General features: G+C 38.8%; 2 protein-coding genes across 2 annotated transcripts; both read left to right on the forward strand.

The window, feature by feature from the left end:
* Nucleotides 1-575: 575 nt before the first annotated feature.
* Nucleotides 576-4,916, forward strand: LOC103980599 (probable transcription factor KAN2). The gene is made up of 6 exons (XM_009397038.3): nt 576-1,311; nt 1,439-1,515; nt 1,935-1,983; nt 2,077-2,227; nt 4,218-4,284; nt 4,365-4,916. Exons 1-6 carry the CDS (start codon nt 723-725, stop codon nt 4,476-4,478), a joined length of 1,047 nt encoding a protein of 348 aa, XP_009395313.2. The 5' UTR covers nt 576-722; the 3' UTR covers nt 4,479-4,916.
* A 6,097-nt stretch (nt 4,917-11,013) lies between these two features.
* Nucleotides 11,014-13,997, forward strand: LOC103981552 (cellulose synthase-like protein D2). The gene is made up of 3 exons (XM_009398304.2): nt 11,014-11,213; nt 11,346-12,153; nt 12,255-13,997. Exons 2-3 carry the CDS (start codon nt 11,380-11,382, stop codon nt 13,995-13,997), a joined length of 2,517 nt encoding a protein of 838 aa, XP_009396579.2. The 5' UTR covers nt 11,014-11,213; nt 11,346-11,379.
* The last annotated feature ends 1,214 nt before the right edge of the window (nt 13,998-15,211 follow it).

Consider the following 15,211-nt stretch of genomic DNA (forward strand, 5'->3'; position numbering starts at 1 on the left):
ACCCATGGGTGACCTGCCAAAAAAAAATCTACTGATAGGTATACTTTGATTAGATCTGACTCAAAAGACCATATTCTTTTTGCTAATGGGTCTAAAGTCATCTCTTTTTGCTAATATTTATGATCGATCGATGAGATCAACAGTCCTGAATTTTCTTTTTGTGCTTAGAAAAGCTAATCGTACTGCATACCTTCTCGTCAATCTTGTAACTTTTATTGACTTTTACTAATGTAGTGAGTGATCTTGTTTTGCGGGGAAAGAGAAAAAACATGGTGAGTCAGTGAACGCAACATCAAGTTGCAGCTGAGATACCACTTTTACTCAGAGAAAGCATATTGATAACAAGGGGAATCTGAGCCTCTTTCTCACTCTCACTCCCTCTCTAGCTAATACTCATATGGGCATCAAGTGGCATCAGTCTACAGAACATACTATCCATGAAACCCAAGAAACTACTTTTGTCCCTACACACCTCACTTATTTACTTCAAGTTTTACTCTCCATGTTAACTCCATGCAACTCCTTTATATCACATACTGCTACCATAACCATGTAATCATTTCCACAGTAAAAAACAGCAAGACACTTATGGATCCAAAAGTACAGTTCTCTCTCTCTCCCAAAAGACTGATCAGAGGAGAAGGGAAGAGCTTTACCAGAAGAAAGCAAGACAATAATTGAGGAAGAGACAGAACAAGAAGAGGTCCCAAGTTGGCTGAGAGATGGAGCTCTTTTCATCACAACCTGATCTATCGCTTCAGATCAGCCCCCCAGACATGACACCGGCATCAGGTTGGAGAAAGCCAGATGAAGACATGGACTTAGGGTTCCTGAGGAGCAACAGTATCACGACAGCCTTAATGGAGAAGGCCGAGAGCAACACCTCTGAGGTCTCTTTAGCTGCTCGAAGCACCGCTGTCTCCACCACCACAAGTAACACCACTCTGCTACTACACCCCCTACCCCACCACCATCACCACCACCTCCACTTCCACCACCACCATCACCACCACCCTCTGCTGCATCAAGGGTACCACCAAGATCTTAGCTTGATGAGGCCCATAAGGGGAATTCCTGTGTACCAAAACCCGCCCACCTCAACTTTGATGCCACCATATCAGCAGCTTCTGTGTGACTCTTCTCCCTCTTCTGAGTTCAATCACTTTGCGACAACACAAGGCCTGTCAAGATCAAGGTACTTGCCGTCGAGGTTCCCCATAAAAAGGAGCATGAGAGGTCCACGGATGCGGTGGACAAGCGCACTCCACGCCCGCTTTGTGCATGCTGTGGAGCTCTTGGGAGGCCATGAAAGTACGGCTTACAATTCTCATTTTCTTATCTCAGTATATACATATGCTTCGACCATACATATATGATTTAGGTGAACGTGTTGTTCCTACTTCCCAATCGTAACTTCGTCTTCAACTTTTGAGCTCAGGGGCTACACCCAAGTCAGTTCTTGAGCTAATGGATGTCAAAGATCTCACACTGGCTCACGTGAAATCTCACTTACAGGTAAAGGATCTCCCTGTGTCTGGAAACCTAAAATGGCCATTTGGCTTGCACTGCAAAGGAATGTTTTCCTTTAATCCTTCTTGCCTTAAGGTTGAGTGTTGTCTCAGCTTTTCTTTTCCTTTTTGCCATTTTTAAGCATCTCAGTTTTACTTGCTTGCAAAAGCAAGCCACTGTTATAAAATGATAAACACATCGCAACATACACACACACACACACACACACACACACCATATTCTAACAAATACTTCAATGTTTTATCCATTTGATGTATATATATATATATATCCTCTACAATGGATTGATGATGTTTTAGTTAGCTTCAGATTTAAGGCATGTAGCCAGGAATCAAAGCCAAGATGAGATGTGCTGTACTAGCTAGTGTTCTAAAGTTTCTCAAAGAAATGATATGCATTTGCAGATGTATAGGAGCGTGAAGACAACTGATAGACCAACAAATCCTTCAGCAGGTAGCTTTGTTTTAAGTCCTTCCAGTTTGCTTCCAAAGACTGTAAAATCGCTTACCAAATAATATGTCGATTATTACTTTTTGTGTTTTGTAGTTCAATCTGATGGTTTCGAGAATCGATCATTCGGAGAAGTTTCAGATGATAATTTGGTAGAAGTTCATAATCTGCAGAATTCAGAATCGTCAACTCATAACGGGAGACCTGATGCACATCATGGAATCAATCAATGGGGCCATTCTTCCAGGTGAAAATATCCTTCTCCGCAATAGTTTGTATGCCAAATGCTTATAAACAAAGGTAAATAAAATGAGGTTTACTACTGAAGAAAAAAATGGTGCTTGCCAAAGTCATTTGAATAATCATTCTTCACTTCACAAGTAAACTCTGAAGCCAAATATTCATTTGAATAATGCTTGTCAGACTATTATTTTATAACAAGAAAACAAAGCCATGTGAAAGAATATATATATAAGGATTCTTAAGGTCATTGAGTAGGGAAGTATGAAATCTGCAACTACTTTCATGTCATATGCTCCATTGATTTGCATAACAGATGTTGGATGCCACAACACTCTACATTGTGAATCCAGCAGAGAATAACTCTACCACACAACTTCCATTTTTCATTCAAACTAAAAGCAATAAATGATCATGCACATAAGTATAAATATATACAGAACAGGAAAAAGGTCATATAAAATATTAAAACAACAGCTCTCTTATGATTTTTTGTCCCTGTAGGCTTTCCTGCCAATATTAACAATTGTATCAGTAACTAGAGCTTAAAATGTCTGGATAACCATGTCTATTGCTTTTGTCCTTGCAAACTACTAGTGCTTGGTTGAAAGTATCAAATATTCAGAAATTTTAGTTAGTTTATAACTTCTTGTTTGCATCAATATAATTTTATCATATCACACATGACATATATTTTTAAAAGCACTCCAAAGGTCTACAATTTGCTGTCTGGAACCTTTTTAAGCCTAGTTAGATGGGATCCAAATAAGGAATTAAAGCTTGTTCTACTTTGGTGTTGATGAATCAAGGTTTTACTTACATAAATAATTAGTGTGCTTGATCTTGGAATAATTAAAAAGGTTTACTAACATGAATTTTGAAGTTCACTAAAACAAATTATAATTCACCGGCCGATCTAAATTTGTTTGAAAGTTTAAGGACTTGTGGTGTAACTTTTTAATATTAGTTATACTCCTTTATTGATGTACAAAATAAGCTTCTCTTTTTCAAAAGTTACCAAAATGAATATCAATTTTACATAAATTGTCAAAGGATATATTGTATTAAATTATTATCCAATTCTACCCCTTTTTTATGTGACACTAAGCCTCCAGTACAAGAGGCTTGACATTTCTTCTAGATGTCTACTTCTCTCCCAAACCACTATGTTTCTTACTTGTCCAGATTCCTAATTGCCTATATGTAGATGGTGAGAGAGGGTCTAAACAGTTGGTGGCATTGATGTCTAACTGGTTGAATGATTTCTTTTCTTGATAAAGCAGTGAGAAAATATAACCCAAAAATGCCTGTATGGGTCTGACTAACAATGCTGTCCTTTCAACTACAACTCCACAAAGTAATTTGTATTAAGTCACTGGTTAAAGCTGAGAATGCATCAACCCAAGTTCCTGTTAGATCTACTTGCTCTTGATATAGGTAATAAAGCTGCAGATACCAAGAGTCAGATGCTGAAGAATGGCAAGAAACCAACTTGGGTGATAAGAAATAGGACCAGAACAGTATTAAGTTGAGTACCCTATTTCTTTTCAATTTTGAGTTCCAGAATGTACATAGGGAAGACAACAAGTGTAACAGTTTAAGAAACCCAGAGAGATTTTTGGATTCTTGTACATTGAAGTTGAACCTCTCTGGTGCTCATGCTGATAGGGTGACATAACTAGCCATGCTCAGAGAGAACACATTGATAGAACCAACAAAGTTTCTGCCACTTATAGTTGCTACTTCCTAGAAGCTGTCAACGTTATGTGTCCTGTAGAAGCTCTCTTCCGACATTTTTTGACTTCACACCATTAAACTTATGCAAAGTGCTCAGAAAAGCGAGGAACACTGTTGCATATGTCCAGGATCTAGTCAACATCTGAACCTCCATCATGGTTCCCATTATGGTGCAGTAATCTGTTCTTGTACTTGAGTAGGTTAACCTTGTGTATTGCGACACTATTTTGATGCATGGAATTCTGTGGTGGCTTGGACAGCTGGGGAAGCTTTTCTGATGACTTGGTGAGTGATTCCACCACCAATGGAAGCATGGAGTCCTTCAAGGTATCAGACACAGCTGGGATCCAGTATTATTAACCTGCCTCTTTTCACTAAAACCATGAGCTCCTTTCTTTCTTCTGCAGGAGATGCCATCCGAGAGATTTGAAATGTATCGTGACTTGAACTCACCTTGCCTCTCGGGGACAACAAGCCAAAGCAGGCTTAACCTTGAGATCACCCTGGGTAGGCCTCACTGATCGTGGAGAAAGAAAAAGGAAGAAAGCAAGAAAGAAAAGAAGACAGCCATAAAGGAGAAAGATTGAGGCAAAGTTCCACAGAGACTTGAAGCCTCAATCAGTGACTCAAATTGCCTGAGTTGGTGCCTTCCATGCATGTGCACGCCTTCTCTTTACAGCTTCCCAAGAAAGAGAGAAGGCAATCATGAAGCTAAGCATCTCATATCATTGCAAGAGACTTGTAGTGTTGATACATTTACCATCTTGCACGTCTTAGTTCTGCAAAGCAGATTCTTGTAACATGTACGGGTATTCTCTCACAAGAATGCCATCATATCATTCTGTGAGAGTTCTTAGAAGAAGCTAGTTGCACAAGCATGAATGGGATTCGTAGGTATATCAGCATCATTATATTGCTGGTCTTCTCTCTCTATGAAGGAAAGGATCCACTATTCTCTATCTGCTTAATTTACAGGTTGTTCACCAATAAGAGCCTGTAAGACTCATTCAGTAAAGAACATGTTTATATATAAGGTTAAGTGCATAAATGTATATAAATTCAAGTTCTAGATTAGTTTTTCAGATGAATGAGAGCAGATGTCACTATCTATAGCTCTTAGAAGGTGCTCTCATGTGTCACAGGAAGTAATCCAGTGCCAAAATAAAGATCAAAGAGAAATGCTTGAGAGGTGCTAAAACATCATATATGTGGAATTTAATTTAGAGCTTGAATGGAATCAAAGTGAGCAGGTTTGAATTCCTATGCAGCTTAATTTCTAGCACGAATCAAATTAAGAGGATGATTAGTCTTTAAGATAAAAAATAATAAATTAGATTAACATAAATATATGATGTACAACATTGCTTTTCCACTCTTTTAAGGTTAAGAAATAATCAAGTTGATCCATGATTTTAGTATTTCAAATAAAAAATATATTGTGCTAAAGTTTCATAATGATGTGTTCCCAATTTATCATTCCAAAGCTTTAACTTGATATCTTTAGATTATTGTTCCAAAAGACTACCCATAGTCTACAATCTTTAGTCTCAACTATAAAGATATCCCTAAATAATGTCTATGTAAGTTTCTTATTTTTCTAATGACAACTCTGATTTGTTAAGATGGATGCAGACAAAGATCTTATCTTTCAAACTGATGGTGTAAAAAGAGGTAAAGAGGATGAGAATAGCTAACTATGAAAGTTGACAAGCTAAACATGAATAAGATGGATAATAAATCCTTTGAACAAAAACCTAAAGAATGAATATTGCGTTAATCATCCTACAACAAAAACTCATAATATTTCCACATATTATGTAGGAAATTGTTACGATAATCTAATTCCATGAAACCACTGGCTTCCAGTCTCATTGATTTGCTACAAAATAGTCAGTAATAAATCAGTAAATTCTTGCCTCCAGTTTATTTTGAACAAGGAGGATTGATTGGATCAGCAAATGTTAAGCACATAGAACACAAAGTATTAATAAGAACATCTCATCTAATACAACAAGACAAGAGGAAGAAAAGAGATACTAGTAATGCACAACAGGAACTATGAGGACTGTACTATCCCGACTGTTCATTACCAGCTTCAGCCTACGCCACGGCAGAAAGGAGCTACAGTATTAGTGAGAAAGAGAGGACAGCCATGCATAACAGAGGCGATCGGGAAAAGGACGTGTATGGGAAGTGGAAAAAGGACCGGAGAGGAGGGGGAAAGAGGCGGCGGGTCCCGCGCGCGCGCGAGAGAGAAAGAGGGACAGCGGGAGGCGAGCGAAGGCGCGGCAGCCGAGGCACGAGAGAGAGAGAGAGAGGAAGAAGGAGATCATGAAATGAAAGCACTCCATGGCTTTATGATTGGGGACAGCGGACAAAGCTCCTCGTGTTTGACGGTGACTACACCGCCACTGCCCGTGTTTGACGGCGACCGCACCACCGCTGCCCGACATTGACGCTGAAAGCTTTTGTCCGTCATCTGTCCTCTCTTCTCGTCATCATTGATTGTATTATATTATATTATATACATTCTTATAAATTATTTGAATTTTTATTATATGATTTCTTTCTAAAAAATTCTTTTCATTTTTTTAAAATATTTTCTTTTGATTTTTTAAATAGTATTCTTAATTTAAAAATATCCAAATTATCCCTCAAAAAGTTGATCATACTTTTCTCTCTCGTTATAATATATTAGGTTGTTATACTATTTTGATGTGTTATAGTATTTAGGCTACTATAATAAAAATATATTGTAAAATATATTTGAAAACATTGTAACTGATACAAATGGGCTCATAGCATCAATCAAATTAACTTCAAGTCTAAAATTTTAATATTATAATGATATATAAATAATGATAATCAAAGAGACATAATATGATATTACCTAAAGCAGTTTTCAATAACTTTATATTATTTTTAGTATATTTAAAAAATACTATAACATTATTATGAGACACTATAAGCTAGCAAAATAGAATCAAAACACATCAAAAACCTTTTGATATATCATACTAGATTCAAATAGATATTTATATAATTTAGGAACAACATCACTCAAATAAAAAAAATTATAATATTTTGATAATCACAATAAATATATTATAAATGATCCAAATAGACTCCTAACTTCAATGAGAACAATTACAAGTTTAAAAAATGGTATCGTAATGGTCTACAAGCAATAACGACTAAAGAGATACAATATAATGTTAATTATAGTATTCTTCAATAACTTTTTAGTGTTTTCAACACCTCAATAAAAATAATATGAATGCTATTGAAAAGTAGTATAAATGAGCCAAAATAAAAACACTAGCAATTCAAAACTGATAAAAAACATTAGTAAAAAGTTTTGACGAGAAGAATTGATTAGGGGTATTTTGGTTCTTTTTTAAAATTAGGGGTACTTAGGATCTTTTGTAGGAAAATTATATTTTTTATTTCTCTAACTTTATGTATATGTATATATATATATATATATATATATATATATATATATATATATATATATGTATATGTATATGTATGTATGTATATGTGTGTGCGCGCTCTTGTGGTTAGGTTTGTTTTCAGCATTAATATTCTTTAAAAATCATCATAACAAGACTAAATGTCATTATGGATCCTATGGAAGCATTGGAACAATTGTCATTTTCATAATCATAGGGTTCTAAGTTATGTCACTACGGTGTAAGATGATTGTTCTAACTAGTGGTAAAGTGAATGTCATACACTGACCTAAGGTAGATGAGGAACACCAGATCCAACAAGATTTCATGTGTCGCCCTTTCAAGTTTGAATTTTCTATTGAAACTGATGTATCTTTCCTGAGTGCTAATGACATTGTAGGGTTGGGATTCATCATCAAAGACCAGCAGGGGAATTTGATGGCTGCGGGGTGCAAAACAATGAGAGTTAACTTAGTCTTATCAGTAGAACGAGAGGTAATCTTGGAAGTCCCTCATTATGCTGCTGATAGTGGCTTTAGAAATATATAGATCCGATTAAACTCCCTACAAACCGTGAGATTTCTCAATAGTTTTGTGGCTATTGCTTTGGTATTTGAGGAATACTTTGTGTGATTATCGAATCGTGATTGTTTCCTAGCTTGTTTCGTAAGAGTTGAGGGTTTCTTTTGTACTTGGAATGGTGATTTGCATAGTTATAATGACCTCACAAGTATTTTGTACTCTCATACTTAGTTTCTAATATAGTTATACTTTTTCAAAAAAAAAAAAAAACTAAAAGTCATATTTTAGGTATTTTATTTTTAAAGAAAATATTAATTCAAATTAGCTAAGGCTAATCACAATAGGCAGGTTATGTTTGGGAATACATTTCAAATATATATTGATTCAAATAACCCAATACATATTTCAAATGTAAATTAATATTTAATAATTTTTAAAAATCGTATTTGGCTTGGATACTATATTAAAAATTTTAAAGTATTCTATAACATTCTTTAAAATCATAAGATTATCATTGTACAATAGAAACTGTAATTTTCATTTCCTCTCCCCTTCTCTTGATTTTTACCGTCATCAAAACCAACATAATTTATGATTATATTTTTTATTCATTATATATTTGGACCATGCGAAATTATTTTTGTAAGATTACATATATTAATTTTTTTTATTTATTTACATCTTAATTTAAACAAAAATATGCATTTATTTTTAAATAAATATAAAAATTATATAAGGGTAACTTTATCATATAATTTAAAATATTCAGTGAGTTTTTGAAATATAATTTTACTAAATAGCATTTACGTCAATACATATTTAAAATATAGTTTTCATCTATTATTTACTAAACACTCAAGGCATTCCACAATTATTCACACCTCTTTATCTAAATTCATATTAAAAATAAAAATATATTTCTAAACACATTCTAAGTGGTTAAGTTTAGTTTTTAAGAGTTTATACAGAAAAACTCGATAATTGCAATAAATGCTATGTTAAATCTAAGGGGCGAAGTTATCCTATTCCCTGAATTTGTGGAAGCAAATTAAGATATTATGGATTATCGACGAAGTAAAGATTTCAAAAATAAGAAAAAAAATCATAAAAATTAAAAATGAAAGAATAAACTAAAAAGTTGACAGAAGATCAGGATAAATACTCCTTGTTTATATCCATAAAAATATAAATTCTTAACTATGTCAAATCAATTATAAATATAATTTCAACTCAAGCACAAACTTATACACCTCATATAGATCCTGAATAGTTTCTCACACATTTTTTTTTCATCCTGTTTAGATCTCTCACTCTAGAGTGTAATTTAAGAATATTTATTTTCTTATATCTTAACCAAAATATTTTCTTATATTTTGTGTGTATGAAGGAGTTTAATTATTTGAAATGATATATATTTTAGATAAATGTGTAAAATACCATAATATCAAATATTTTATTATACCATAAAATACCATAATACCATAATATCACACACACACACACACAGTAGTATTTCTTATTATTCATATCCAATATCACGAATACATAGTTTATTTTAATTAAACTATGAGAGTGTTATAAATAGTCATTCTTCATATTATTTATAAACAAATAAGAATATAAGTATGGACTAAGTACTTATATGGATCTTGTGATAATATTAGACATATATACGGGTGGAAGTGACCAACCTATTCCTCATGTTTTTTCTTATTCGACGTCGAATCTAGAAAATGAAAACGTCGACAAAAAATGCATTGCAACGTTTTGCAGAGAATGACTATTCCACTTGTTTTCTCAGATCAGATACTGCGTCCTTCCAACTTAAATACCTGCTCAGTGAAGAGCCGGTCAACCCTGTTCTTGAAACGTAAATAGTCTTCCATTCCTTATGGCACGCCATGTGGATCAACAACATATGTAGGTCAACCATATACGTACATATATATAATCATCAACTACTCTTCATGCATGAAACACCACCTACCACATAGAACATTATCTCGTCAACTTTAAGAACTATTGGTGTGAATTCTGCCGTCAAATAAACATAACCCTTATTATATCTACGGGTGGACGGTGGATTCATCATCGTCTTCCTGTCATCGATAAATCCAAATAAAATTAGGTGTCAATTTGCGATCGGGTCAAACCTCGGTCGTCGGCCACTTAAGACATGGGTCGGGTGGGCCCTTCGAAACCAAATTGCTAGCATTGGGATTGGTAGGGTTTCGTAGCGTATAGTATAGTTGGGCCGACAATGCTTTGATCTGCTGCATCATTTCAAGCGTCAAACATATTAATGTCACACGTTTCGTGCTATTACTAGCGAAGATCTGTGGGACCCAGAGGGATGTGTCGAGCTAAACGACGATTTGCTAACGAAAAATAGACAGCAGATCCGATGGCTTGTCGCCCCCTTCTTCCCGCCTCTCACAGTGCTTGGACTCGTTCCTCGCTCCGTCGTCACCCGAGAAAGCGTTCCGCCGGTTCCATTTGTTCCGCCACATTATTCCGCCCGAAAAGGACAGCACCAGGACGAACTCGGGCTCTCTCAAGGTCTCGTCTTCGCGGCCTCTGGTTTAGCAGATTCTAACGAACGGTTTGAGAGCTCCCATGAAGCTGCCGAAACCTTGACTTTAAATACTGTGATGGTAGCTCTCCCTCCATCTTCTAACCTCGTAGTACGTTCTAAGACGGAGAAGAACAAGATTGTCTGCATTGCTGCCCGCTTCCCTGTTGATACACAGAGGTTTGTGTTCTCTGACCATGAAGTCGATGCTTTGAGCCTCTCTGCACTCCTTATCTTAAGAAAGTTGGGATTTTGGAGATGTTTTCTTCTGTTCTGTTCTTCAAACTTCTTTCTATATATCTTCTGAGAAAAGCCTTCTTTTTAATGCTTAAACTGATTATATATTCCACTGTACAATCAAAAAAGGAGACGGTTTACCGCTCTGATTTCTTTCAACTCAAGGTGGGCAATTATGTCGGTCCGAGATGTATGCTGACATATAAGTCACAGGAGCTGGAGAAGACCATAACGAATGCGGGAGTTGTGCTGCCACAGTCGTCGATGCCGTCCCTGCAAAGTGCATCCAATGTGAAGGCAAATGGAAGCCCAAACGGTGATCGGGATCTGACGAAATATGGGCGTGGAAGTGCAGTTTGGTTGAAGGAACATGGCGGCGAAGACGATGGCAATGGACTAATTAGAAGCAAGCAGGACAGGCCTCTCTCTCGCAAAATTAATGTCTCTGTTGCAATCCTAGCTCCATATAGGTAACAAGCACAAGCAGCTAGTTTCTGTTAATTTCCTGAGCTTGCTCTGCAAACTGTCATGATGATCTGAATACGGCAATCCTTTCCTTAAGCTCACTGATTCTTACTTGCTCGAATCTTGTGTCGTTGAAGGCTGCTAATCTTCTTCCGGATTGTTGTGCTCGGGATGTATCTTGCATGGAGAATCAAGAACAGGAACGAAGATGCAATTTGGCTGTGGGGAATGTCTGTCATCTGCGAGATTTGGTTCACCTTCTCTTGGCTTTTGGAGCAACTCCCCAAGCTTAGCCCTGTCAAGCGCACTGCCGAACTTGCAGTCCTGATCGATAAGTTCGAAACTGTGAGTCCGCAGAACCCTCTTGGGAGACCCGATCTCCCAGGCATCGACGTCTTCATTACGACCGCCGACCCTGACAAGGAACCTCCGCTGGTCATAGCGAACACCGTCCTCTCCGTCCTTGCTGCTGACTACCCGGTCGAAAATCTCGCCTGCTATCTTTCGGACGATGCTGGATCCCTTCTGACTTTCGAAACAATGGCGGAGGTCGCCAGCTTCGCCACCGTCTGGGTTCCTTTCTGCCGCAAGCACGACATCGAGCCCAGAGGCCCCGAGAGCTACTTCAGCTTGAAGAAGGATCCTTGCAGGAACAAAATGCGCCCTGACTTTGTCAAGGACAGGCGGAGGATGAAGAGAGAGTACGACGAGTTCAAGGTCCGCATAAATGCGTTGCTCGACACGGTCCGCTGGCGATCCGATGCTTATACTGCTCGTGAGGAGAGCAGGGCCTTAAGACGACATCGCGAGCTTTATGGTGATGAACCAATAGAACGTCCCAAGGTTCCGAAAGCGATATGGATGGCTGATGGCAGCCACTGGCCTGGAACTTGGATGAACTCCTCACCACATCATACTTACAGCAATCATGCTGCTATCGTTCAGGTAATGATTTAGTGCTGTCAGCAAATTTCAGTGATTTCTTTTGTATGTTAATGGAAAGCTACTACAAGTTTGCAGACATTGGAATCAACCTTCTGTTGCAGGTAATGCTGAAGTCTCCGAGCAACGAGTCAGTGCAGGGGAAGAATGAAGAAAGCAGGTGCCTTGACCTCAGCGGCGTCGACGTTAGACTACCCATGCTGGTTTATGTCGCCCGTGAGAAGCGCCCGGGCTACGAAGACAACGAGAAGGCCGGGGCCATGAATGCGCTCGTCCGCGCCTCTGCAGTCGTATCGAATGGGCCCTTCTTCCTCAACCTGGACTACGACAACTATGTCTGCAACTCGCGCGCGTTCCGCGAGGGAATGTGCTACATGATGGATCGAGGTGGCGAGCGCGTCTGCTTTGTCCAGTTCCCACGGCGCTTCGATGGCGGCGACCCCTCCGACGGCTACGCAGGGTACACCAACGTGGTATTTGAGGTCAACATGCGAGCACTTGATGGTATTCAGGGGCCGGTTTACTTGGGCAGTGGCTGCCTTTTCCGGCGAATGGCGCTCTACGGGTTCGACCCTCCACCGCCTCAAGAGCGCCATGGTGGTTGCTGTCGCTGCTGCTTCCCTCGGAAGCCTAAAAACCCCGGGGGCGTCGACTCGGACGAGGAGAGGCAGGATTCCCGGAGGGAGGATGAGAAGATCCTTTCCACCTATCAGAAGCGGTTTGGGAATTCGGCATCTCTCATCGACTCGATCCCCATGGCTGAGTTCCAACGCCGACCTCTTGCCGATCACCCGACGGTGAAGGACGGCCGTCCCTGGGGCGCCCTCACTACTCCTCACGACCCTGTCACTCAATCCATGGTGGCCGACGCCGTGAGCGTCATCGCATGCAGCTACGAGGACAAGACGCAGTGGGGTCGGCGCGTCGGGTGGATCTACGGCTCCGTGACGGAGGACATCGTCACCGACTATCGGATGCACAACCGAGGGTGGCGGTCGGTCTACTGTGTGACCAGCGGCGACGCGTTCCGCGGGACAGCCGTCATCAACCTCACCGACCGGCTAAACCAAATCCTCCGGCGGGCGACGGGCTTCGTGGAGGTCTTCTTCTCACGCAACAATCCGCTGTTCATCACGCCGGGCATGAAGATCCTGCAGCGGATTGCGTACCTCAACCTCTCCACGTACCCCTTCACTTCCCTCTTCCTCACCGTCTACTGCCTCCTCCCCGTTCTCTGCCTCTTCTCGGGGCAGTTTATCGTGCAGACCCTCAGCGTGACCTTCCTCGCCTACATCCTCATCCTCACCGTCACGCGCTGCATACTCGCCATTCTCGAGATCAGGTGGTCGGGGATCCAACTCGTGGACTGGTGGCGCAACGAGCAGTGGTGGGTGATAGGAGGAACCAGCGCCTGCCTCGCTGCTTTGTTCCAGGGGGTGCTGAAGGTGACGACCGGAGTCGACGTCTCGTCCAACGGCACCAAGACATCCGCAGATGGCGACGAGTCCAGCGAACGGCACGGACTGAAATGGACGTGGCTGATGATTCCGCCGATCACCATCATGTTGGTAAACCTCATCGCAATCGCGGTCGGGGTCAGCCGCACCATAAACAGTTCGTCGCCGGAGTGGAGCAAGCTCTTGGGTGGTCTCGTCTTCAGCGTCTGGGTGCTGATACATCTCTACCCATTGGCCAAGGGGCTGATGTGGAGTCGATCGGGAGGGAAGACGCCAACCGTAGTCTTCATCTGGTCCGGCCTCATAGCCATCACCATTTCACTGCTCGGTGTTGTGCTTCACACTCCTTCCGGTGATCACCGGATTGGTGGCTCCATCACATTCCCTTGAGTCACACTCTCTACAGCACTCATTTGCTGCTGGTTATAATTAAACTAGGATTATATTATAATTACGAGTTTCTTTTTAATAAGTTATAATTACAACCAGATATGATCAGTTATTATTTTTGCCTATTCTTTCATATATAAAATAATAAGACCCTCATATTATTTTATATGACGATGAATAATTCTTTAAACATAAATTACATTGAGTAATTTGACATAATGAAAATGTATTAAATGATATTTTAAACCTTGAGTCTTTGAAAAGTAAATCAGTATATCAAATTTATTTGTTAGGATCTTTTGAATAATATTTATTGAGTTAATATTTATTTATTATTAAAAATCTAAGTCCTGATGGACCCTATGTGTAACTCTATAAATAAATAATGATGTAATCCTTTCTTTTAATCAATCAATCAATGAAATATTATTCCAGTTTGTGACAAAACCCTAGGAGGTCGATCCTCTCGAAGTAATCATTCTCGTTCCCTTCTCTTGTTTCTTTTACGATAAGACTTTGGGTCTTATCATTTGGTATCAGAGCAATTGATAAGATCCTAAAATCTTGTCGCGGAAGAAAAGGGAATGATCGTTTTGAGGAGATCGACCTCCTTGATCGTTTCGAGGGGATCGATCTCTTTGATCGTTTCGAGGGGCCTCCTAGGATTTTGTCACATACGGGAATGATATTTCATTAATTGATTGATTAAAAGAAAGAATTACATCATTATTTATAGAGTTCCACCTAGGATCCATTAGGACTCTAACTGAATTAAACAGATTTAATAAGTAACTGGATTAAATAGACTCAATAAATATTATTCAAAAGCTCATAAAAATAAATTCTAACATTATTCAATAAGAATTTAAACTATTAATATTTGATAAAGGGATCAATCGCTTAATATTATTTTTTATTTTTGATTAAAAAATTATATATCCTTCATATGATTAATAATGAAGCCAAGAATCGAAATACTAATTCAATTTATGTAAGTTAAATAAAATTACATATGTCTCCCTCTGAATCCACTAATTTCTATATTTATTCACTCGAATTTAAGTTAATAATGTCAAATATTATATATATGTATTATGTTTTTTTAATTAAATGATTATGGACATAAACGTGATATTATAATTAATTGTATTCAATTTAAGTAAGTAAAAACCAATACCTGGTCCGGGTCCTGCTACCGGGCCCATGGGCCCGGA

This window comes from Musa acuminata, chromosome BXJ2-4, assembly GCF_036884655.1.
Source record: "Musa acuminata AAA Group cultivar baxijiao chromosome BXJ2-4, Cavendish_Baxijiao_AAA, whole genome shotgun sequence".
Classification (NCBI taxonomy): domain Eukaryota; kingdom Viridiplantae; phylum Streptophyta; class Magnoliopsida; order Zingiberales; family Musaceae; genus Musa; species Musa acuminata.